Source organism: Leuresthes tenuis, unplaced genomic scaffold (genome assembly GCF_036924035.1).
Source record: "Leuresthes tenuis unplaced genomic scaffold, fLeuTen1.0.hap1 SCAF_16, whole genome shotgun sequence".
Classification (NCBI taxonomy): Eukaryota; Metazoa; Chordata; class Actinopteri; order Atheriniformes; family Atherinopsidae; genus Leuresthes; species Leuresthes tenuis.
In genome coordinates, this window is record NW_027325370.1 from 23610641 (window position 1) to 23635728 (window position 25088).

Genomic DNA, 25088 nt, shown 5'->3' on the forward strand with positions numbered 1-25088 from the left:
TCCGGGCCTGACAGTGGAGGTCTGCAGCCAGGACCTCTTGGTCAAAGTCCAGACTTAAACTTGACCGAACTGAAGCATGTAATACATTGTACAGACATTATAATGCAGAGTGGGCCAAAATTCCTCAACATCAAAGTGAGACTGATATTGTCATACAGAAAACAATTACTTGAAGTTAGGGGTGCTAAAGTTGGCTTTACAAGCTGTTGAATTATCGGGTGTATATAGCTTCTGCATTTTGACGTCATTTTTGTTGAACAAGTAATGATACACTGTGATGTGTCATGTGTTACTCATATGAAGTTGTATTTACATAAACTTAAGACCTGGTTAAGGACAAGGTTATTTTTATCTTCTTTTTTTAAAAATCACACTCTTATTTGTGACATCTTAGAAATGAAAGAGGTTGTATTTTCTGTTTCACATGATTGTGAATGTATCCTTAATATTTCATGTGGCCTTTAAGTAACTTTTTTATAAATAAAAAAAAATTAGAGATTGTACTGTAGAAAGTACGTCAATAGTTTTTCTTTTTTAAAATGTGGTGCATTTTTATTAGCTTCTCCTTTTCTTTTGCTACACTAATATTCAGTGTCTTTGGTGGGGGCAGGGTGATGTTGCATTGATCACAAGTGGAATCGTAGTGTGTTGACTTTCTTTTTTTTTCTTCTTAGAGCTGCTTTTGTATTCACTCTTAATGCAAATACATTTTCTGTTCAGGGAAGATGTTCTATGGGGCACATTTAATTTGCTCCGCTAGAATTTGCAGACGATGCAAGTGCAGAGAGCAGCAACAGGGACAATATTTTGCAGCCATTTTTAGTGGCATTATTGCTCCTGTACACACATTTTGTTTCTCAGCCACCACAGGAGACTTTTGTTTGGCTGCAAGCCTCAAAACGACAGCTTGGGTGAGTGCAGTCCTCTGTCACAAAGCAGTGACAGAGTCATTTTCCCCACCTTCACATGTGTAGAGTTATGAGTAAATTTCACTTAAAAGGAGAATATATATATATATGTGTCTGTATTTTTTTCATGCACAGCTGACGTCAGGTGACCGCGCTGCTTGTTAATTTCCAGCAGCAGATCACGGACCTTCACCGACCTCTTTACTTCCTTTCTGCATCGCTCCTTCTGTCTGTTTAAGCGTGAACAGTCTCCATGCGCTCATTTCTTTATCACAAGGCCTCCGGGCAATCTCTGCTCCCTCAGAATAAAGCAGCGCTGCAATTGGACAGACGGCTCGACTCTCTTCTACTTCAAGTCCAGCGTTTGTTCTGACGTCAACACGCTTCATACGTCTTCGTCCAACTCGTGACGCAGCCCAGCTCTTCCTCCTGAGGTGCCTCCTCCCCTGGGCTGTTCCGGATTATACGCCTCCCTCCCCCCGCCCCTCTGATCCTCTTATCAGCGAGTAAGCGGCCAAGATGGATGTTGCAAACCAGGTAAGGCTTTGGGGAGGAAATCATCTATTTCGCCATAATTTTCCTTTGGTTGTTGGTGTTCTACTGATCACGACTTGCTTCAATTCATTGACCGCTTTTGTAGGGATATTGTAATATTTTTTATTTTTGCCAGAGATCCTCCGACCTCAGGATGTTAGTGCAGTGCTTTCTAGCATTTAGAATGGAAATAATAATTTTAGTATTACCAGAAAACAAACAAACAAAGAAAAAAAAACAGCTTTGTGAAGGCAAGACGGTGTAAATGGGCATTTTTTCCCCTCTCCACTGATGCTGCAGTAGATGTGACAGAGCGGCCTGATTACAGTCCTAAAATGTGTAGGATGTCCAGAGACTGCTGCAGCAATGACATTTTGCACAGGAAGGAGACGATGCTACCTCCAGAGACTCGCCTAATTGAATCAAATTGCTGTTGCTAAAGATAACAAAAACAGAATCCGATTAATTTCCTCGGTGCAGCCGCAGTAGGCCCGACACACAGACGGTCTCCTGCATCCCCAACAACTCACCTCTTGGAAAGCTGAATGGTTTGTGACAAAGCCATCCAGACTTTCCTTCGAAACAGGCGGGTTTCGAGCTGTCAGGCGGCCCTGAGCAGGAATTTTTGTCTGTGCGCGCGTCGCCTGTTTAATATGTTTGACATCCACAGTTCTGTCCAAACAGAGAAACGACGAGGATCAAAGTGTGGCTCCTCGGCACGAGAGCAGAGCATCACTGCTGCTGCCGAGTCCTGTGCGGCCATTTATTGATGCACACAGGGACACACCGTCTTCTTTGCGGTGTCGCATTCACCTGCACACAAGTGCATCCTCCTTCCCTCGATTAAAGACGGATTCTGCAGGATTTTCACATAAATTAATTAAATGACTTCTGCGGGGCGTGCAAAGAAGAGAGCAGAGACAGACAGTTAATCAGCTTTGTCTAATTGTAATGCTGGCAGGAGCTCTCTTTCTCTCTCTCTCTCTCTCTCTCTCTCTCTCACACACTAACATTTACAGACACTAGCCTTGGAAGGCAATCTCAAAATTACTCAACTGCACTCATACACCATTTCATAGTCTCACAGACACCAAGATGACTCACTTTAATAACGGGCAGGATTGCTGCTCCATAACAAACCCCTTCTGGTGCCTATAGGCTGTGAGGCCTAATTAGGTTAATGTTTGTTTTTTAATCAACATTATCATATGAGCATCACTATGTCTGGTCTGATGAGATGCTGAGTTCTGACAGTGAGGGCAAAAATAAGCAGAAATGTCCAAAACTCCAGAGCTTATTTCTAATTTGTTTTGTTGACAGCTGGTGGCCCAAGGGCAGTTCACGGTAGTCAAGCAACCGCTGGGATTTATAAAAGTTCTACAATGGGTAAGTCTCTTGTTTTCCTCAGATGTTTATGGTGACGTAAAATGCATGAATGTTTACTGTTCAATAGGAAAAAGTCTTGCAGTTTGTTGTGGGTTTTTTGCCACTTACTGAGATATTTGTGATCCTCTGTGAGTCAGATGTCAAAAGGCTGCATGGTGCTTCATAGCAGATGTGAATGTGCACTCTTAGAAAACTGTTCCAGTGTTTAATCTTCTCTGGCAAGGGTTTTGCAGTCAGGAATTTTTCATGTATTCCGTGGAAACATGGCCTGTGCAGCTAATGGTGCACCTACTGGCTGAGGTTGCTACTGAGGCGTCTCTTGTATCCCAATGTTATGATGATACTACCCCGACAGGGCTGAGCAGGAGACACCAGCAGGATGTATTACGTCACTATTGTAGTAACACAGTGTCAGTACGCTGAGCGATAAAATAATGAGAGATTAAGTCCTTCTCAGAAGACACAATCTCTGCACGCCAGTACAGTTGTTTCTTTGACTAAGGGCTCTTCAACAGGAAGCCAGAAGCAAATAAACATTCAGCAGTTTCTGCTTTTGATGACAGAAATTATTTGAACTATTTAATTTAGCTAAGGATTAAAACATTTCTGCATCTTGATTGCATTTATTTGCTTATTACTTGGGAATGCGGCCTATTAAAAACATCCAAGCCTGTTTTTGATAAGACAGTTTCTCAGAAAATGATAATTTTTCCACCGCTGATAGCTTCGTTCACAGAAACAGGAGATTTATCATTGAAGTAATTTTTCAAGCGAAAAGATCAAACTTGCCGTTGTATCAGCATCTCTGTTGCAATGACTTGCTGCTCTTTTTTTTCATTAACTGAATATCAAAGCAAGCAATATGACAATTTCACCTTGACAAGAACATTTCTTCACCCCCATAACTGTGGTCTAAGAGGCCAAAGATTTCACACCGAATTAGAAAAGAACAAGCAAAATAATTCCTGTAGCTGCTTCATGGAGCTCTTTCTATGGGTTATAGTCTTATGATGTATTGTATTCCACAATATTTGTCCTCCATCAGCAGCAGGGTACTCAGTGAAGATGCTGCAGGGTTGACAGCAGTGCTGCTCTATTGCAATTTTTTTTTCTTGCCCACAGCTGGTGGAGTGGTGGGAGTAGAGCCACTAATTGCAAGCCCTTACTGTTATGTTATGCTTATGTTATGTTATGTTAACAAATTGAATCTTCCGGGGGTCACCTTGGGATTTTTGTACATTTTAGTTGCAGCCATAATATTCTTCTGTTGCTGATCATGAAATATTAGCATGCAGACATATCATGTAGATTTTGTTGTTGTTGTTGGTGTTGTTGTTAGCGGGTGTGAACAAATGGAATTTGGCAGGGGATGCTCCACCCTTGGATGAGTCCCATAATTCTTTGCCACACCCCTGCTCTTAAGCCTGGGAACACCCATAACACAATCCAGTTGAAAACGTTTGAACCAAAGTAGTGTTGACAGGGCTCCACACTCCTAATAGGCTCTGCAGATATGCTGGAGAACAGTCAGAGGCATGAGTGTGCTGCATGACTCCGTAGTCCTTCCCTGGAGCTGTGTGAGTGTGCCGACGCCTCACCACTGCCTCCCTGGGTCACTGCAAGCCAAGCACCAATCAGCAGCCGCGTTTGGGAGGCGAGGGTACATGAATCATCTGTCAAAGGGTCTGCGTGCTTTAGCGTCAGGCAAGAGGAGGAGCTGCTGGAGCTGCTGTTCTTTCTGTATTAATATGGGCATGCATCAGCAGCAACACGGGGGTTTTAAGAGGGGAGTGAGGAGCCAAACCTCTGAAGTATTTCACCAGATTCTTGAGCAGGGTCCAGTGGAACCAGGCAGCAATGAAAAAGATACTTATGCATTATAGAGTGAAGTATTTGTGCTTTTATAACACAAAATAACAGCAATGCCAATGACAGCAGTTTGTCAGCCGTGTTCATAGTCATATATCTGAACTGGAGAGATGAGGCATTAAAGGTTGACCAGTGAAGTAAGTGGGTTGAGGATGTGTGAGCTTTCTAAGTACAGTTTCTGTGATGTGAGAGATTAAAACTCAGTACTGTGTGGTATTTGTGACTCTTTGCTTCACCACCTCCCCAATCGACCCCACCTTCTCTCTTCCTCTGGGGAATCTTGCTGACAAAGTCAAGATTTGATGGATTTTGAAAGACACAGAGTTACCAAATACAGCTCATACAGAGTTCAACCTCAGAGGAGGCAAACAGCCTCGTGCCCCTCCTGCTGCACGATGCTGTGTTGGATTTAATCTGTATTCAAATTTCTGCTCTGACTCATTCTCAGCAATCACAGAAAGGCTGTTGTGAGAACACAAAGTAACAGCCTTGTTCACTTTGGCATAATCCCTAATGTGTGATAAAGATGGTTGATTTTGTTGTTGCTGGGGGGGCAGAGTTGCTGTTCAGTCACTCTGTGTGGTTATATCTCCTTAATTCTTCATGTTTTCACCTCTTGACATGTCTTCTTTTCATATGCAAGGAGTTACTTTCCTGTGCACTAAAGTATTTGGCAAATACAGTGTATGAATATCAAAATCATTCAAAGTGATGTCTTATATGGCAGATAATATTGTTCTTATCGGGTTTTTTTTTCAGCTAAGGAGTTGCTACTAGCCTCATAGGAACAACGACAGTCTCAAAAGCTAAACATCAACCAAGCTTGGATATCACTAGTACTTTTTGCTGCCTTTATCAATTTGTGGATCAGCTTTACTGAGAAAGAGAGACAGAGGAATTCAGACAGCGTGAGAACAGCAATGGCTGACAGATCGTTGGAGTCAGAAAGTGAAGACGTGTATATCTTCACTGCACAGAAGAGCTGACAACCATCCAGCATGCCAGGAGGAGTGGAAACCAGCCTCCTCGCTGTGGTTGAGACTACCAGTAGTGTTACCATGGCACCTAGCACTCTGTGTGGCACCATTTCTTTGCTCAGTCTGGCATCTCCATTTCTCCTTCAGATCAATCCTCCCTTTAGCTCATCTATTGCCGTAAAACTGCAGGTTTTAATTGTTCTGGGCGCCCCCCACCACCATTTAGATTCAGTCTGCGTAGCCGACCGTTGGTTTTTAGCCAAGTCAACAGGGATGGCACAGCCCAGTTGTTCTGGCTGGTTGGTCTCAAAGAGTTTTCAGGAAGAATTTGAATGCAATTATGTGCAAACCTGGAGGGAGGAGTGAACAATAACAATAAGGAGTGAATGATAATCCCCAGTGAAAAAATGACTTGAACATTTGTGATATTTGGTGAGATGCGATATCAGATTAATGGATTGTTGTGAACTTTGTGAGAGATTTACAAAGTCAAATGTATTTCTCCAGCAAATACTAGCATGCTAACAAGTAAAATGCTTAGCATGGTAACTGCAGAGGACCAATCAGACCAATACCGACCAATCAAATCTACCTAGATGAACGCTCACAGAGCTGCCAGGGAGGCTATATACTTTCAGTGTGTCATATTACTTTGAAAGATGTTGTTGAGACTTCCCAGCAGGGATGTTCTGTATTTCCAGGTTGTTTTCTTTGCATTTGGTACCATGAACACTGATAATCTATAAGCTACTTACCCATAAGCTATATATTACCACCTTGAAGTAAAACTATTAAAAAATTGTGTATGCATTCTTGTTTACTTATAAAGGAGTAGTGTGATGAAGTGACACCATATAGCAAAGTTGCAGATTTCAACCAACTAAAGACTAAAGACTCTCCCAGCATTAATAAGGCCAGTCAAAATACAGAAGATATGAAAATGCCCACTCTAAAGCAGGTGATTATCGGTTCCAGGTGAAACTAGTTGTGTTGGCAGAATAATATAATAGAAAGAATCTGTTGCATACTATTCTATATCAATGAAAACATATTTGTGATCAATATGATTAATATATTGTATTTCTGCCATTGGATCTCCCCAAATCCTGGAGCTTTAAATTAGACCAAATCTGAACATGCCGCTGCCCCATTTGATTAATCTTGTTGGTATGATTCTCCTAACATTGTGTCACTTTGTAGATTGAATTAAAGCAGCACTGAGGGCTGTTGTTTTACATGGAAAATCCAGAGGGCATTTTCAGTTTATCTGCCTTTGAAGGAAAAAACTAGATGATTTCAAGGCCCAGCATACAGTGAAGGCTTCAATTGTCGTTGGTCTCTGATTTCTGTCGCTGTCTCAAACTATTATGGAATAATAAAGCTAGGTTTAGGAACTAAAACCTTGATAGTAAAAACAGCTAGTCTGATTGAATAATCACACTAAATAGATGGAGATGGATGATATTAATTTCTTGGAATATCATACCTCACTGCTCACTGTGTGAAGATTTGTGCTTATGCTGCATTTGCTGCTAGTGCTCCACCTATTGATTGACTGCATGGCTTATGCAGCATTTGATCCTGTTGTTTTCTGGGTTGTGGGGATAAAAACAAAATGTAGCATGAAAAAATAACCTGATTTGTAATCTTTTTTTTGTTCTACTTAATGCTGATTTGATTCAGTTATTGCACTTAGAAACAGCTTGATTAAGATAAAAGGTGAAAAAAACACTTCTCAGTGTAGAAGCTGGTCAGTTTTCACATGCCTAACAAAGATTACACAGTCGAATACAAAGGAGATACAAATGAATACTTTTTTTGCTTTGTAGCTCACAGAAAATCTATGCTGTTGGCTTTTTTTTCACCTTGCTCATAGTTTGTAATAACTATAGCAGTAGTCTTCCCTCTTACACATTACGCTGCCTCCTGCATCACGTCCACACTAATTTGCATTGATTATTAAAACCCGTTAATCAGCCTTTTTCGTGAACATTGGGCAGAAAAGGTGTTTGAGACGTTGTAAGGGCTCAAGGGAAAATGAAACCCTTCAGGAACAGAGAAGGATGAGTAAAGCGATCACAATAAGGCTCGCTTAAGGCTGAGTTGAGCGTAAATCCAGTAAACTAGCCCCCTGGAGACAGTAGTTAAAAGATTACTCTAAATAGTTTCGCGTTCGTTAAAGCCTGCAGTAGGTAGACAGTACTACAAGGCTGGAGTTACGAAAGGAAGTGACGTGTCAGGTGTGTATGCATAAACAAGAGCTCACATGCAGAGTTGTGGCAGTGCGTGTAAGTGTGTGTTTCTTCACAGTAGCTTTTAGATGAGTATTTAGTGACAGATGGTAGAGCACCTCAGCCAGATTAATAGCTGGATTGTCTGTTCAATCGGATCTGGCCTGCAGTGTTGGCAGGGTGTGGTAAAAATAGTCTTGACTCCTCTAATCTCCTATGCGTGTGTGTGAAAGAGGGTGAGTCTGTCTCCATTTATGTGTGTTTGTGCTGTTTATGTGATTGTAAGCAGGGGATGACAGTGCTGTGTGCACCTGCAGTAATCAACAGGCAACCTTCGAGTGAATGTACAATCACTATTGCACCAAAAATGGCAAAACCAGCTACAGAAAACTATATCTGCTGGTAACCATGGCAACAGGTGCGGCCCTTGCTCTGTCACCGGTTGATAGCGCTGCATTGATTTACACTTTTTGTGAATTTATTAGCAGCTTCACATGATTTGTTGATCACGATCAGCCTGCCTAAGAAATGGCAGGTTGTGGGGAATGTCTGCATCCTACCTGAAGGTCTTCGTTTACATTTTTTCATCAGTCAAAATAAAATCTAATATTGCTGTTTTTTTATCATAAGGCCAACATACAGGAAATTGATGAATAGATATCAAGTTGTGCGTTTTTGTTTTTTTTTCGCAGTATATAAAATGGACGTGTCAAAGGTCACTGGCGATGAGTTGTCAAATTCATTGTGTTTTTTTTCTTTTTCCTCCCACAGATCTTTGCAATCTTTGCCTTCTCAACATGTGGCAGCTACTCCGGCATGTTCAAGATGAGCGTGGAGTGTAAAAACCGATCAGAAAGTGACCTAGGCATAGAAGTAGAATTTGAATATCCATTCAGGTATGTGTCATGTGGTGACTTCAATGTCACTGCAAACTCCAAATGCACTTGCATCTAGATAAATCACCTGACCCTATGGGTGCATAGTAGAATGCACATCTTGCATCACACCAGCTGTTGAGGATTCCAGTTATTCTCTTAATATTATAGATTATACAGTCAATGGAAAGTCTGTCATTTAGCTGTACGATTAATCATTTTGATACATTAAAGGACAAATACTCAGCTAATGTATGCAATCATTTAATAACCTGTTTATTAACTTAAATTAGAAATTATATCAGGCATCTGACAGAGCAAATGAACGAGCATTAGTTTGACATCTTGCAAATGTGCTCATTGGCTTTTTTTCAGACTTGAATTACTTAACTGATGATCAAATCTGTCTATTAAATAAACTTTTGAATAAGCCTTCTAAATTTGCAACCACTGCATTAGTGTTATTATGTAAGTGAAAAAGCCCTATGGATGCTGGTATGAGGTTTATTTTAGCTCTAGACAGTCTGACACTAGATGTTAGTGTCTCCAGCACTTATGTTAGGCTGCGCTAACTTTCCCTGAATGTAGCTTTATGTTTAACAGACAAACGCAATCTCATCACATTGAATTCAGGCAGAAATTTCCCAATAACTAAAGCTGGTCATTTGAAATAATGTCCCCTTATTGTTTTCGTCATAATTTAATCACAAAGTTGATCAGTGGTGGAAAGTCAGATGTATATAGGCAATTAAAACTACTTGTACAACAATGTAAAAATCTACTCCATTAAAAGCAAAGGTCCAGCAGTGACAGTGTTATTTGAACTAAAACATGGAGGTAAAATTAGGAAACCGCATTTAGAACATAAAACATTCAGATTGGAGTCTCAAATCTCAAGTGGTAAATGACTATGTTCCTTTTGTCCAAGAAACAGATATTTATCTAAATAGATTATCTTAAGTGGCGACAGAATGAAAAGAATTAAAAAAGCAGCGTTTTTACATGGAAAAAAAAGTGATTCAGACATTTGTTGAAATAGTTCCTGATCATTTTTTTTGTTATTCAGTTGAGCCTCTTAGCCCTACTTCCATGGAGACAGACGACAGTTGACACTACTAATCTAGAATATTAAGACTGCAACATGTCTAAAATGAATAAGAGAAACAGTGTGTGGTCTATCGCGACTTAATTACTCACATACATGCATTAAGAGTTTGCTCCTTACTGATGAATGACACTGCAATGTGTTTTACATAAACTCACCCTCAGCTCATCGTTCTCTTCCTCATGTCTTTCTCTGTGATATCGTCTTCAGGCTTCATCAGGTATACTATGATGCCCCCACCTGTAAGGGAGGGGACCGGGAACGTATGTTCCTGGTTGGAGACTACTCGTCTTCAGCTGAGTTCTTTGTCACCATCGCTGTCTTTTCCTTCCTCTACTCCATGGCGGCCCTCTCTGTGTACTGTTTCATCCTGGAGAAGTACCGCGAAAACAACAAGGGGCCCCAGATTGTGAGCTTGCTTGCCTTTTTTCTTTTTTTTCTTTACTTTTCAAACTCCCAACCAGTGGATGAATGATTTGCAGTGAGTTAAGATTTGCTGGTAAAAATAAATATGTTGTGCTGCTGATTCCCAGGACTTTGTTGTGACGGCAGTGTTTGCCTTCATGTGGCTGGTGTCTTCATGTGCTTGGGCTAAAGGCCTGTCGGATGTGAAAACAAGCACTGATCCAGAAAAGGTCATCACTCGCATCCCAGCTTGTGATGAGCAAGGAAATCGCTGTAAGGAGATATACGACCCCAAGGTTTCTGGCCTCAACACCTCTGTGGTAGGTCCCAAATGCCTGACTAAGATAAACTGAATAAAGAGTCGTTATGAGAACCGTAATGTTAACAAAAATGTATCTCCTTTCTGCTGCACAGGCTTTTGGATTCATCAACTTGATCTTGTGGGTGGGAAACCTGTGGTTCGTCTTCAAGGAGACCGGCTGGATGGGTGCATTTGCTGGAACATACGTTCCATCACAGGAGAAGCAGCCCGCTCCTGAATCCTTTGACCAGGGAGGATACGGACAGCAGGACCCCTATTCAGGCTCCCAGGGAGGATATCAGCCCGACTACGGCCAGCAGGGAGGCTACGAAGATGGAGGTTACAACCAGGGCTATGAGCAGCAGCCCACCTCCTACTCTAATCAAATGTGAACCTGTCCAGCCAAAACACAGCTGCAGGGTGGTAAGCACATGCTTGAATACTTGGGTCTTTAATTCAAGCATGAATTAAGAGTCAAAACGATAATGGCAGTTCTTAAACTCCAACAGAACTTTATTCACAATACTTATCTCATGGGCAAAAGATAAGCAAGTCTGAGTTGAAGTATAACTGATTTGCAAACGAGCCCTCACTTGCTTTTTTTATTACAATAAAACTTGATCAGATTTATCTGCTTAAAGGCTGCATGGAATTCTCGGATAATAAAAGCAGCTGTCTGCTGCAGCCCAAATGAAAGTATTCCTGCTGCCTCAGCTGCAGATTCTGATGTTGCTTTTTGAGGGTATCTCATAAAAGAAGCATCAGAAAAACAACATCAGTGACTGTAATTTTTCCAAATTGACAAACAGGCCACAGCGAATCAATCCCAAAATGACAGAAGAGGAATCGGGGAGAATAAATTTGAGGCTTTGCCAATCTGAGTTTGCCAAACCCAAATGGTATCTTCCAAAGTCACAGACTTTGATATACATTTTTCTCTTTTGTGTTTCTATCCCTGGGAACACTGTGAGGAGAGGCCCAAAAAAATGGGCTTTTGTACTAACATCTTAGCAAAAGAGTCTTAGAGATTTGAAAAAAATTACATCAGCAAAAAAAAAAAAACTGTGAGCAGGACTCATCCATATCTGCTGTAACTGTAAATAGGCATTCTTGTTAAAAGTATGCTATTTCAACTTAATATGTCCACAAAAAGTTCACACTCCGTCCCTAACGATGGAATTATGAAGGACTTTTCAATGGACAGAGTGAACATCTACACAGGAACTATCACAGAAACATACAGCTCAGTAAAAAAAAACTGTTTTCATATGAGATATTTGATTTAGTTTAGACTTTAAACAAAATGAAGTGATCATCAAAAGCCGCTCTGATTTCCTGTGATGACTTTTCTTCCGAAATGATGACAGCAGGTGTTGTTCATTCAAACAAAACGTGTTTATGTGACAAAGGTGAAAGGCGTACGATGCAGCTTTGTAGTATGGAGGCATGTAGGGGTAGATGGATAGTGGGCAGTTCTTTTTTTTTGTACAGCTCTCTGTGAGCTCTTTGATCTCATCCAGCTCCAATCATCAGCTCGCTTTTCTCTTTGTGTTCCACTAGCCCCAGAAGTCTTAAAACTATCCTGAAAGAGCTTTTTGATGTTGTGCTCGGAAGCTGTAGAATACTCCATCTGACTGATAAAACCGCTCTCAGCCCTGATGGATTCAGAAATGTCTGTCCACAGCCCGGAGCACCATGGGTTAGGGTTTATAATACAAGCCACTGGCTCGTATCTTTGCATTTAATCAGCTCTCTGTATGTGCTAATAGTCTGGTTCGTCCTTGTTGATGACATTTTGCCTTTTGGTTCAGTAATATGTCAAGATCCCCCACCATTGATCAGCTCTGTAAACTCTGAACTGAACTTAAATGGTTATTGGTTATTGGTTATTGGTTATTGCTGCTTACTTTGTCGTGACTTTTAAAGGGTTCCAACATCTACTCGTGCAAAATGTGAAAAACCAAATTTTGCCTAAAAATAGGCCTATGTTAAAAACGAATATTGTGACATTATTGTTATATCTTGATCTCAGCTGAGACATAAAGTCACATATGAGCGTACTTGTGCTCATGTTTAGCAGGTGCATACGGTCATAGTTATAGGGGTATATATAACATGAAATGAATGTGATCACACATTTTCTGTTCCTAAAATGTTTTCCTTCCCCCTTTCTATCTCTTCCTACTCTCAGGGTGATCTTGCGATTTTGGAGTGTGGTTGTCAACCACCACCTGCGTTTCCACACTCCTCTGTTTGTCTGTTTGTGTATCTGTGAGTCGACAGGCGGAGGGAGGGAGGGAGCACGATGCTCGCGGAGCTGGGGGCTGGGGCGTCACCACCGGGAAGTAGGACGTTGGGGTGGGTTGTGAGGGGGGTTTGGGGTCTTTGCTGTAACATGATGTTTATTCTCGTGATGTATTTAACTGTAGAAGACAACAGAGGATTGTCTGTTTGGTTATACGAGAAAAACTTGAATACAAATACCAAAACATTCATTGATGAACATTTATGAGAAATCTTGTAATGGAAAAGACATTTATGAGGAAAAAAGTGATAATATTTAACTGGGGAGATTGTATTTGTCTGTGCTGTGTAAATATCAACATGCTGATATATATATATATATGATTATATGTACACAGTTGAATAATTGTGCACTCCATATTAGTTGTTATACAACAAATGTTGAGCACAGAGTTATTCAATTGAATTTACTTTGGTTCTGTTTAGGAGCTCACTTTGTTTAAACTTCAACCTTTATCCCTTAGTTCATCTATTCATACCACTCTCATGTTTTTATTTACTCATGCAAGAATCTGAACATCTTTTTAAATTTTTTTTAAAATTTTATTTCTTCCACATGATTTTTTTTTTGTCTTTTCATTCCTTTTTTATTTTTTAATCAGCGTTATTGACAGGACATAATCAGGGAGCCGGTTGTTTAAAAAAATGCAAATGCTGAAAAGAGAAGATATTTATCTTTATGAAACGTGAGCAAAGAGAGAGTCATTTATAGTAATCGTAGTGGTAACAGTTGGTTGTAAGTAGGCTGTTTCAGCTTTAATGTCTTTGAATACCCCCACCCCCCCATCACTGTCAGGAGTGGATGAATTCTTGTGCTGCAGCGGACATTTTAAATCCTGACGTTTAAATTCACAACTTGCGTAGGGACAAGAGAATAAGTGAGCATCTCATATTTGCTGTGCCGTTCCAGAATCCACTATAGTGCTGTCAGTGTGTGAATCAGGCAGTCAGCCAGAGTTTTAGCAGCGTGTGTTTGTTCATTCGTTTGGATTTGTGTACAGGCATCAGACCGCTTTTGTCGATGAATCTTGTCCTGTTTTCAATCGCCTTTTATGTGGTCCAGAGAGTTGTAAGACAGAGTTATATAGTTTTTTAACTGGTGTTCCTATCACACTGTAATCAGTGACATGCATACTCACATTCACATGAAATAAGAATCAAGTTTATTAGATTTTAAAGACCTTGGTCACGCAGCGTATTACCAGGAGGTAGTTTGAAGAATTTGCCTCCATATACCTATGGTCGTCCTGCGTCTTCAGTACTTCTTTGTCTCTCCTCTTTCAAAAGGCAAGCCAATTAACTGCATGCAACCTACTCTTTACAGCCAAAAGCATCTATAATCATATGTGAGAGGCCGAGGTTTAAAGCTACAGGAAAGTGAAAATATACATTTGATCCATCGTAGTGGTTACTGCACAGCACATAATAAACAGTAACTCTGCTATATTCTACTTAAAGCACAAAGTAAGTGCTGCAATAATTACTGCTATCAGATAAGAATAGAATTGTATGGCTGCCAGGTCTCTGTTTGGATATTCAAGAGCATGTTTGCCAAATGGTAAGAGATGTATTTCCATTGGTAGTGTTGCTTTCACAGTTCTCATCAGAACAGGTTTGTTATCCATGTCAAGTATATCATTGTCCATTGTACAGACCTTCCTTTATTTTAAAAATCAGGGTTCTTTGATTCAGGCAGAGTAAAGGCTTCTGGCTGTCTCTCTTCCTCTAGCCCCCGCCCCCCCCAACTCTGTTTTTTCTCTCTGTCTTTCTTTCTCTTTCTCTGTAGCTCTTATAAATATGCTGAAATGAAATATACTCTGTTGTTAGTGGTGAATGATGTCTTGTGATACACTCTAAGCCTTTGGATAGTGCTGTGTTTATTGTGTATGATGTATTTATGATAGTGATAAGAAAAAAATATCCAAGACTCTCCAGAATTCTGCTGTATTCTTATTATATGGGATCCATGTGAAACAAAATTAAATAAACTTGAAATTATTCTGTTGAAGGTTAAACTGTGTTTTTCTCTTTGTAAGAGATTATTGCCTTTCGGCTCAACTGGGTTTTTTTTTCTCTTTCATTCCTGAAATAAATGTATCAAATATCAGCTTTGACATAAAGTAAGTAAATACCTCTATTATACTGTGAAATGTGCAACAAAATCTAGAGGTAGAACAGCTCGAGTGTTCAATGAAGTAGTAGAAGTTGTGGTGAATTGTAAATTACCTGTTACATTGAGGTATTATTGAAGCTGGCCTTTATTTATCTGTGGAGCATTTAATATCATTTCAGGCAGGATGTGGGTCAGTGTGCAGGTTGGTTTGCCTATATATACTCTGTGCTCACACACACACAGAGTTTTAATCAAAGGTTTTGGTTTGATGTAATCTGTAGTTGTTTTGAGGACTGCGGCTGGTGTGTCCTAGTGTTTGGGGGTGGTATCAACAATCATCAATCTTCTGCATCTTCTTTTAACTTTAACTTTAACTATTAAAACCTTCTTGACTCTATTAACAACGGGCAAAGGCCTATGAATAAATGATCGGCGAATGATCATATAGGAAAATGCACTGATGACACAGCAGTTGTAAAAACTGGTTTCGAGTTCAGATATTTAATAATATTCATTATTCTCTCATTTTTACAGCTTGCAACAACTCTTTTTAATAAAAGTATAGAATACAGTCATGCAGCCTAGTGACTGCCATACAGTAGTTTCTCATAAAAAAACCACAAAATTATTACAATGTTTATATGTTATAACTGGATGTAATACCCCTGAAATTGAATTAATGTGGAAAGATATAAGAGGCAATGCCTGTTTTTAAAGGCTGACAGTCTAGGTGAATATAATTATACATAACTATTATCACAATAAAATGTCATCAGTTGATAACTTGCGATACTGCAAATGTTCATGTTTGAATGTGTGAATCTGGTTTTATTTGTGAAAATTTTGCACTAATTTGCAATATCTTTTAAAGCAGAAATCTGAACATGGCACAGTTTAAATTCTAGTTACGTTGTTAAAATATTAGAATCAAAGGTATAGTGTGGGGGGGAGTCCCCTGTTTAATTTAAAATCTCAAAGTGATCTAAATTATTCATCAGTGCCATGGTTGGGTTTTTCTTGGGTCCACCTACAGTCCCAGGAGGGTGAGGTCATGTCCCCTGAAGCAGATTGGAGAAACCAATCCTGACAATTTGCAGGGTAGGGCTGTAAAGTCAATTTACATGAACGGTGAACCGTGCATGAATGGTTATTCCTTAAATAAAACCTCATGGGTGTATTATGAATAAAAAGTAAGGATCGGTATTGATAAACTTTTACCTTAAATCATTTTAGAAACAGATTTTGGAAGACTGGTAAGTTAAAGTGACTAAAAGTAGAGCTAGCACGGCTTCAGACATGTGACTGTAAAGATAACACATCTAAAACGATAAAGAGCTGTTGAGCAATCCGCCTACCAACAGATTCAGATAGAAGACAACCACCAAAGGCCCACATAAATGTCAAGAGACTCCAAAGCAAAATCTTTGGGAGTAGAACTGAAAACCAAAGTTCTGAAGCATGGTATCTAAGCCCCTTAACTCCATCTTCCATGAAAAGAAAAGTTTCTAAACACTAAAATGATTTTCTTATGACTTGTTTTGAACTATGCTGACTTTTGGTATGCACATTCTCGGGCCTGACACTGGGGTTTAAAACCGTTTCCACCTGTTTTTTTTTTCTTCCTCTTGGTAGCACTTGCCAGGCTCCGTAGGGCTGTGCTACATTACCATATTAAAATGTGCCCACTCACTGTGTGAGGAAACGTGTAGTGTTAAAGCAGTTCTAAGGGCATTGGATTTTTTTTTTTAGTGGCAAACACTTAAAAATGAGTTTTTCAAGGGTTAAAAACTGCTGTAGAGGTATTATAAACATTACAAAGTAATTTATTAAGTGGTGTTTTTTTTCATTATTAAAAAAAGGTGGCAGTGTAACCCTTCACGGTAGTTATTATGTTGCTGTGCTTTTCTCTGCGATGCCAACAGTGTTTCCCCTTGAGGAAAGTGAAAGCCAACGCCCAGTTCATACACGAGCTCCTTCGCTCGTCCCCTCCTCCTTACACCGACTCACAGGACTCATTCCCACCGACACTTTTGAACGGAGAAGTTGATTCAGTGGGGGGGCAAAAAACGACTTACGTCTTTTCTCTACTTGCTTGAACAGGAACAACGGTCAACGACACTGAGGCTATTCTTTCTAGAAAATCTTGCATTTTTGCGCTCGAGATAAGTTTGCTTATTCGTCGACGAGCCTTCCGCACGAGCTCCTGCCGCTTCAGTGAGTAAAATTTTAACAGAATGGCTGATAACACTGCGTCCAGCCCTGCAAACAACTGCCTGGAGAAGCTGAAAAGTTACGTGAAGACCCAGAAAGGTTTCATCCTTTCATCAGAAATAGTAAGTTTACAGACCTGAGCGGGACATTTTTAACGTTTAAGCCTCCGTGCTGTCCTGTTATGAACTTTTTACAAAGCTAGCTCTAATGTGTCGAGTGTTGCGTGCTAGCAACAAATTAATATTTCACGGACTCTAAGAGAGTTAATGTTGTGTTGCTATTGATTTTTAGGCTGGAGGAGAAAGATATGCGAGCCACTCGGAATGTGTTTCTGCCATAAATGTGCTCAATTATCTTCTGACATTAGAAAGTAGCCTCGTCATGGAATGACAGACATGCGGTCTGGGGGTTGAGGGATCATTTGCTGGGGTGAAGGGTTTCCACCTGTCACTTGTGCTCCACTGTTTTCTCATTTGGCACCAAAGAGTCGAATGCTGCGTGTTAATGGCAAATGAGAGGTGTGTTAACTCAGCCAAGCGCTTCTTGACAGGCTTTCTTCGTTTGCATTGAAAACCACAGAAATATGTCAGCCGAATAGTTGTAGTCAAAATTGAATGGAGAGGAAATGGAATGCACATCACATTCCTCATTGTACAAAGGCCCATCAAGGCAGTTTCCTCCACTCAGTGTCTTGCGTCTGGCTTTAGTTAACAGGAGCATATGCAGCCTGAAAGGTGGAAGCAGAAACATTAGAGCAACAATAGCAAGCCTTAATGATAAAAGTATAATTTGGATAAAGTACAACCACTTCCTGTCTGGGAAGACTTACTATATTGTTCTTGACCACCATTTTATTCACATGAATGCTTTTGTTTGCATTTCACACAAGTGTGCTGTCTGAGCACAAGTCTGACCTTCATGTTTTGCATATAGGTTCTGCTTTAGTAAAGAACATTTACTCAAATACTCTACTTCTGTGCAGGTTTTACTTACCTGCGTTTTTTTCATTATTCGCACATCCTGCCCTTGCTCTTATTTGCTCTGCATGTCACTGCCGTTATTGCAAATTTGGTGGTTTAGAAACAAAACTTAGAATCAGCTACTAAAGTGTGATGTTTTGTTATGATTTGAGCTACTTAAGAGCTCTAAGATACTTTGATATACTGCATTAGCTCCTGCGTCACCAATAATTGTCTTTTAACTGTGCAGTTTTGCTACTTTTACTTCAGGAAATGACTGAATACTTCTCCCATTATTTTGTTTTTCCAAAGATTCTCGTCAGGCACGTGCATCTAAATGCTATCACATAACCTGCTGCACTATACTTTGAATGAATAACAGAGGTATTATTGTCTCCTTTTCCCTAAACGTGAGGAAAGCACCCTGTGCCACTGATGAAAAGGCTCTGATCTCTTAACTCAACAAGCTCATTAGAAAGCAGGCTCTCACATGTTGGTGGTCAGTGGTCCACCTACTTTTTTCTCTTCCTGAAGTAATGGAAATTCCAGACTGGTGTGAAGTTTAGTCCTGGGAACAAAGAATGCGTGAACTGTTTAGCGCACATTTCTGATGTGCCAGTCAAGGATAGTTTCATGCTTAACTGGGTACCCTTGATAGTTGTTTCGTCTGCTCCTTCTTTACTGGAACCTGATACACGCTAAAGGAAGTCATCTGTGATGGTGGATGTCGGAAATAGTTTAGAGAGAAGACAGGGTGCTGTGGGAGAGAAACAGGAAGACGCAGGTCATTACGGCTTATTATGGTGATTTCCAACTGAATAGGAAATGGGGGTATTTAACCCTGGTGGCAGAAATATTACTGAAATCTTTCAGCTGGTACACTAAAGGAGTCAATCATATTTTCCTTTATTCTGCCTGTCAAAGACATGACCGTGTTGGAGCAAGTTTAAAGTTGCAGGGCAACATGCGAGTAACACACCCATGTAACGGAAAAGTCAACTCATCATGATTGAGCCAGTAGTGATGAGTCATGCACTAGGCTGATCATTCACCTTGTTGTTAATGATACAATTATAGAATAGTTACATAGTTCTGTTAGGTGGAAACCATTCTATTTCTCAAACTTATGAATTTCTTTATGGGTTAGACTTAGGGTGGAGAATGGAAATTGTGTAATGAGTAAAAATGAGCAGGAAGGGTGATGAAACAGAACTCTGCTTTTCTCATCACTCTACGCAGATGAAAACAGCAGAAAAAGCGAGGGACTTCCCTAGCAACCGTTGCTGTTTGGTATGTCGCGGCACCACGAACCAGCTCTTGGCACTCGTGTTGCTGCTGACTATAATTAGCCAACTGTTCCCAACAGATTCCCCTCTAGTCAGTTTCAAAAAGTAGCACTGATGTGAATAGATCCTTGCTGGGATCTTTAAAAGCTGCCCCATGCAAACAGATCCATGTCTGTGGGGTCAAGCATGAAGGTGTCAACATCTCAGAGCTTTTCTTGTTCTGAGGGACTGTTGTGTAGTGGGTGTTTCTCTGTGACGGCCTCTTCAGTAGCCGCTGCCCTTGGAGCAGCCAGCTTTGGCCTGAATAGAGCTCCTTTTGTGTAGGACCTTGGCCTCGGCCACTCCTCTGCTCTACAGAGGCAGCCTGTGCCAGTCTCAAGAACACATGAACCAGTGATGCGTCTGACTTGCTGGCTGTTTGTGGGTTGCATGTGAGGGGAGGGTGGGTTGTAGTGACAGATGTAGGGCTGGCGTCGAGTCTGTCAACTTGTGTGTGTGCGTGTGTGTATCATGTAGACAGCAGTGATTTGACACTGCATAGAGAGCTGTCTGTGTCTCAGAATAAAACATTGCAATGTGCTTTATGTGTTTTATTATTAGGCACATGTCAGAGAATTTTTTAAATTTTTTTTTATTGAGTGATCATCAACATCATCATTTGACTTGTCTCAAGATAGCACTTAATGTTTCAGGGCACCAGATTAGAAACGTGTGGTGTGGTGGTTTTGAATGGAAGGGTGAGGTGAGGGCATTCAGCAGGTTGCAGTCAGCAATTTCTCCACTTGATGTCACTATTTCCTCCTTGGCGCTCTTTCAGTAACCGAGTGTCACAACAGGTGATGTATGAGTGATTATAAAGATGCTTTTCCATGTCACATGCCATTCGATAAAGTGGCCACATGTGACCATACGTTGAAGTGTCCTCGGACAACGCGTCGAATACTCGCGTTCCCGATATGCTCCGGCGTGCATGAAGTGCAAAAATGTCAGAAGTAGCGCTAAAAGATGATTGAGAAATGCATCATAGAAGGCAATGTGTAAGTTTTGATCATTTGGGATTTAACGGCTAGTGTGCAAAAGAGTTATAAATGATATGACAATTTGAGGAAAATAGAATGTTAATTAGTCCATCACTGTCAGTCAGTAGATTAATGACCATATTAGCAGAAATATTATTTCTCAAGCAACCAAGTCAACCTTTTAATAGTTCCAGCTTCTCAAATGAAACTAAATTTTGATTGGGTTTTTGTTACGTTGTACTGTTAATGTAACCTTAATTGCACCCGTTGTTACAAGTTAGGCTTCTCGCAATCATAAAAAGGTATTAGTGTAATTATTGCGCTGAAGTCCAGTGGATCCCCTTCTTTTACAGCTGCGTGCTTGTGCCTCTTTATCTAAAGCCCAAGTCCCCTCCCATCAGCCTGTGACATGTTTAGTTCAGCTTGTACCCATATGAAGTTAAAATAAAAATGTAAAAAAAGCGTTCATCTGCAAGAAAAGGCTGCAACAATTCAGCCGCCTTTTTTCTTTTTTTTTTAAAGATCCCGTAAATTGCTAATTTGCAGTTTTATTTTGAGATCCACAGGAACGGGGTTAATTGCTTTAATGCTGTCTTTTGCTGAAGCTCCCTTTCTGTCTGAAGCGCTCCAGTTTAGCTCCTAGAGCTAAAACGTAAATGTAGGCTGAGAGCCAGAGCCTCTCCTGAAAAGCCCAGTGTGCTCTGATTGGTCAGGTGTGTGATCCCTAAATGGCAATGTTGATGTAGGTGAATAAAGAAAGAAAACACTGGACTGCAAATGATGTGTTTCAGGCAGGTCAGTGACAGTGTTTTCTTTGTTGCCTTTATTGTGAACTTTGACTCTGCAGTCGTTTTACATGCATGAGAGACCGCGGGTGAAGTCAGAGTTGGGGAAAGTGGAAGAGGAAAACTCCATGAAGCATAAAATGACCTCTTTGGGTTAAATGAATCCATGATCTTTACAAAAACCAAACCGCCATAAACTAAACAAACTACACACTGAAGTAAAGTCCAGTAGCTTGAAAAGAATGAAATGTCTCTTCTCTGAGTAATTTCATGGTTTAGCTCGAAAAGATTTTAGGACTTTAAACTAATTCAAGTTTCCACTCTTTCAGTTGTTGTGGTGTTTGTGACAGCATCTGCCTACGCAGCCCGACAGCAGCAACAATAGCTGTATTATGAAAAAAAAACGTGATAGTGAGCTGTAGGCTTCGCAAGTTTATGATTCCTTAACATTGACAGCATTTCGCTGGACTGAGAGGAATGCACGCTCACTTTTGTTTTTTTTCTACCCCCACACATGGAAAAATAGGGCGGAACAAATACTCGCTGTAAGTCTAAGCTGAAAGCAGAAAGCCGTGGACTGACTGAAATAGTGCATTATAATCCATTCAGTTCTTGAGTATTTTGTGTGGATAAATAATTTTTCCTCTGTGGGGAAACATAATGGTGGCTTTGTTTGAGTGACTTACTGTCTGAGCGGCCCGGACAGTTCAATGGACACAGATTATCATCTGTTACAACGAGATGCTATGGCTGGTCCTGTCGTAGACAAACTGCTGCTGTTTAGATAATGTGATCCGAAATGACCAGCAAACTCCAGCAGAGGCGCAGAATTTAGGCAGCAACCGTTAGTTCAATCCGTGGAGATTTCTGGGAGATCAAACATTCTGTCTTTATTTCTTTTTCTTCATCACCTCTCATATCTCTCCTAGATAATCAGCTTCATCATCCTCATCTGCTATGCTGCGTCTCTGTATGGAGGCTACTCTGCTGTTGCCATCTGCGAGATGGTCTTCGCCATCATCTTCTTTATCATCTTCATGATGGAGTTGGACAAGCAGATCCAGGTGGTCAACTGGGTCTGGAGTGTGAGTTCTGTGCACACACACCAAAGCACACCGGCACATTAACGTGCCAGGGCGCTGGGTTCTTCATCTCCTGCTTCCCTCCTCTGTGCAGGATTTTTTCCGTGCCATCATTGGTGCTGCTCTGTACTTGATCACTTCTCTCATCTGTGTCATCGGAGGAGCAGGGGACGGAGCGCGGATCGCGGGCGGCGTAAGTTCAGACACGATGACTCAACCTGGGCTCTGAATTCTTATCCGAAACTGTGAAATTTTGTTATTTATTATGACAACTGTTGACATCAAACTGCCATAATGACTCATTTCCAGAGACTGATATTTAAACCAGATGCTTTATTATTACTTGTTTTGTTCACTATGATACACACCTAAACTCAGTAGTAGTGTTAGATTAGATTTTAATCAGGAGTGTTTTTTTTATTTATTTTTTTTCTTCATCTGGTCATGAGTTGTCCTGGACACTATTACCCCTTCTGTCTTTTCTTAGCCAAAAAAGGATTCGTGCATTTGTGCACCTCGGGGAGTCTCAGAAAGGTGTAGAAACCTATTGCAGTAGTGAATTGTTTTCAGCTTCCTCTACCAAAAGGGGGGGTCTCACTTCCCGAAATGCACATATACCCCAGGCAGACTACTGTTTTCAAATGTTCACCAGAGAAAACCTGAACCCTCCAAAGCAGTGAGTTTTGCAGTAGCACAGCGAACACCAGAGATGGTGCGTGTCACACATTTCAGTACGTCACCAGATTTCACAGGAAAGTCAGTCACTTTGCAACAGTGGGGGGGGGGAGGAACTGCGTCACAAGTACCCAAAGAGCAAGCATGCAGCTGCTGTTAAAGATATTCCAGGTTCTAGACCCATTAAAATGGGCACATTTCCGTTTCCTTTTTGGAACTAAAAGCTTCCTGTGGTGTGAACAGCAAAGCCTTGTCGTCAGCAGCATTTTGAATGTGTAACAATATAGTTAGAGTTAGATTAGGAAGAATGCTTTACAGTATCATTGCAAGTTTTCCGCTTGCCTTTTATTTTATTTATCAAGTTGCTTGTGTTTATTGTGAGAGCTGAGCGTTATTAAAGCTGTGATTCTGATATTCTTGGCAGGTTTTCGGTTTGATCGCTGGTCTGCTGTTTGCATATGACAGCTACACCATTTACCTGCAAATTAGGAGTTCCAGACAGCACACAGCGGCTTCGACTGGTGAGAGCAACACGTGCATTTCCTGATGATGCTCAAATTCTCCTTTATGACATCACTCAGCTTCATTTAGAATGTCATTTTTATGAGTTTATTTCTGTTTGTTTCTTACAGATGACAGAGTTTAAACACTCTACCAACTGGGTCAAGATCGCAGCAGGAGTACAAAAAGAGAAACATTGTGCAGCAGTTAACTGGAGTGGGTCAGCGAGGTCGATGGACAGTAAAATGAGCAGGTCACAGTTTAATCATTGCGACTGTGTGCCGTCAACAAATGAGATGTATAGGAGGATGACATAGCCAAAGTGAGTGGTACTGTACATCTGTGCCTGCACGTCTTCTACATGGGGACCCCCCCCCCCCAAGCTTTTTTCCACACCTCCATAGATCACTGACTAATATAAAAGGGAAATTTGCCAATAATAGGCGATGTAAGACGTAGGTTGAAGTCATCAAGCAGCTTGTCTAATACACCTGTCTGCAGTTACTGTAAATAGTAAATAGTAACTGTTATCATTGGACTTCCGGAGTAACTGACTCAAAGATGGGTGCTTTAGCGACTACATAATGTCATAATTATGCTCTTCTTGAATTTGTTTTCATTTCATCGGCTGGTTAAACATTTCCTTCTCCAATATTTAAGTATAACAGTCCCTATGTTACAGTGCCTTAAAGTCTAATTTCTAAAACATCCAGTTGTACCTTCATCTTACTCGTTTGTTTTTTATTTCTGAATCTTAAGTATTTGATGTGGTCTGCTACTATTTATCAACACATTTTCTGGCTGTTTTTGTACTAATAGAGGTTAATTGGGTATTAGGACCCTCAGATGGTCATTAACCACATGAATTACAGTGTCATCCTCCACTTTTAACTGTCTCTTTGATTCTTGCTCAGGTTATGTTTTTTTCTTACTCGTGTAACACGTTTTTTTTAAGGTGCAGATTCTTTTCTTCTGTTGATATTCCACACTGCCCAGTAATAAAGTGCAGGTTGGGTTGGGTTTTTTTAAATTTTATGTGCATGTTCTCTTGTGATGAGGGAGATTATTAAAACAAGAAGAAAGTAAATAAAAACATTTTTTGACTGATGTGAATATCACATGATGTAGCGCCGTTGTTTTCTCAACCCTTTGATGGTTATTTTGTCATTTCAAAATTCAAATCAGCTTTGAGAAATAAAGCAACTGTTGCTACTAAGAGTATCTGTATTTGTAGCTTGTATTGTGCGCTAATCTTTCACATTATGTAATCTTAATGTTTAAAAATGTTTCTATTTTTTTGGTATCTCCAGAGGCCTCGGATAATTGATGGGTTTGGACCATAATTTGTCTTCTGTCTTATTGCCACTAGATGGAAGCAGCCTGCCACTCTTTTACTGAAATGCTAAATACAAAGAGCTCCTTTTGTTGGTAAGCCACTGGGGCTGGTAACTGTAAAATCAAATGATATCAACAAAACAACAGTGCTGCTGATATATATAGATAGTTTTTTTTTCCCAAAAATGAAGAGTCGTGCTGCATGCAGCTTTGCTCTCTGCATCACA

At 40.4% G+C, this 25088-nt stretch overlaps 2 protein-coding genes across 2 annotated transcripts; both read left to right on the top strand.

Annotated features, from left to right (window-relative positions):
- The first annotated feature begins 1363 nt into the window (after window positions 1–1363).
- sypb (synaptophysin b) lies at window positions 1364–14893 on the top strand. The gene is made up of 7 exons (XM_072367751.1): window positions 1364–1445; window positions 2763–2828; window positions 8677–8801; window positions 10096–10294; window positions 10419–10610; window positions 10705–11014; window positions 12783–14893. Exons 1-6 carry the CDS (start codon window positions 1428–1430, stop codon window positions 10981–10983), a joined length of 879 nt encoding a protein of 292 aa, XP_072223852.1. The 5' UTR covers window positions 1364–1427; the 3' UTR covers window positions 10984–11014; window positions 12783–14893.
- A 2113-nt stretch (window positions 14894–17006) lies between these two features.
- Window positions 17007–24744, top strand: plp2b (proteolipid protein 2b). Its single transcript, XM_072367461.1, has 5 exons — window positions 17007–17341; window positions 22198–22353; window positions 22445–22543; window positions 23450–23546; window positions 23658–24744. The coding sequence occupies exons 1-5, from the start codon at window positions 17243–17245 to the stop codon at window positions 23669–23671; spliced, it is 465 nt and encodes a 154-aa protein (XP_072223562.1). The 5' UTR covers window positions 17007–17242; the 3' UTR covers window positions 23672–24744.
- The last annotated feature ends 344 nt before the right edge of the window (window positions 24745–25088 follow it).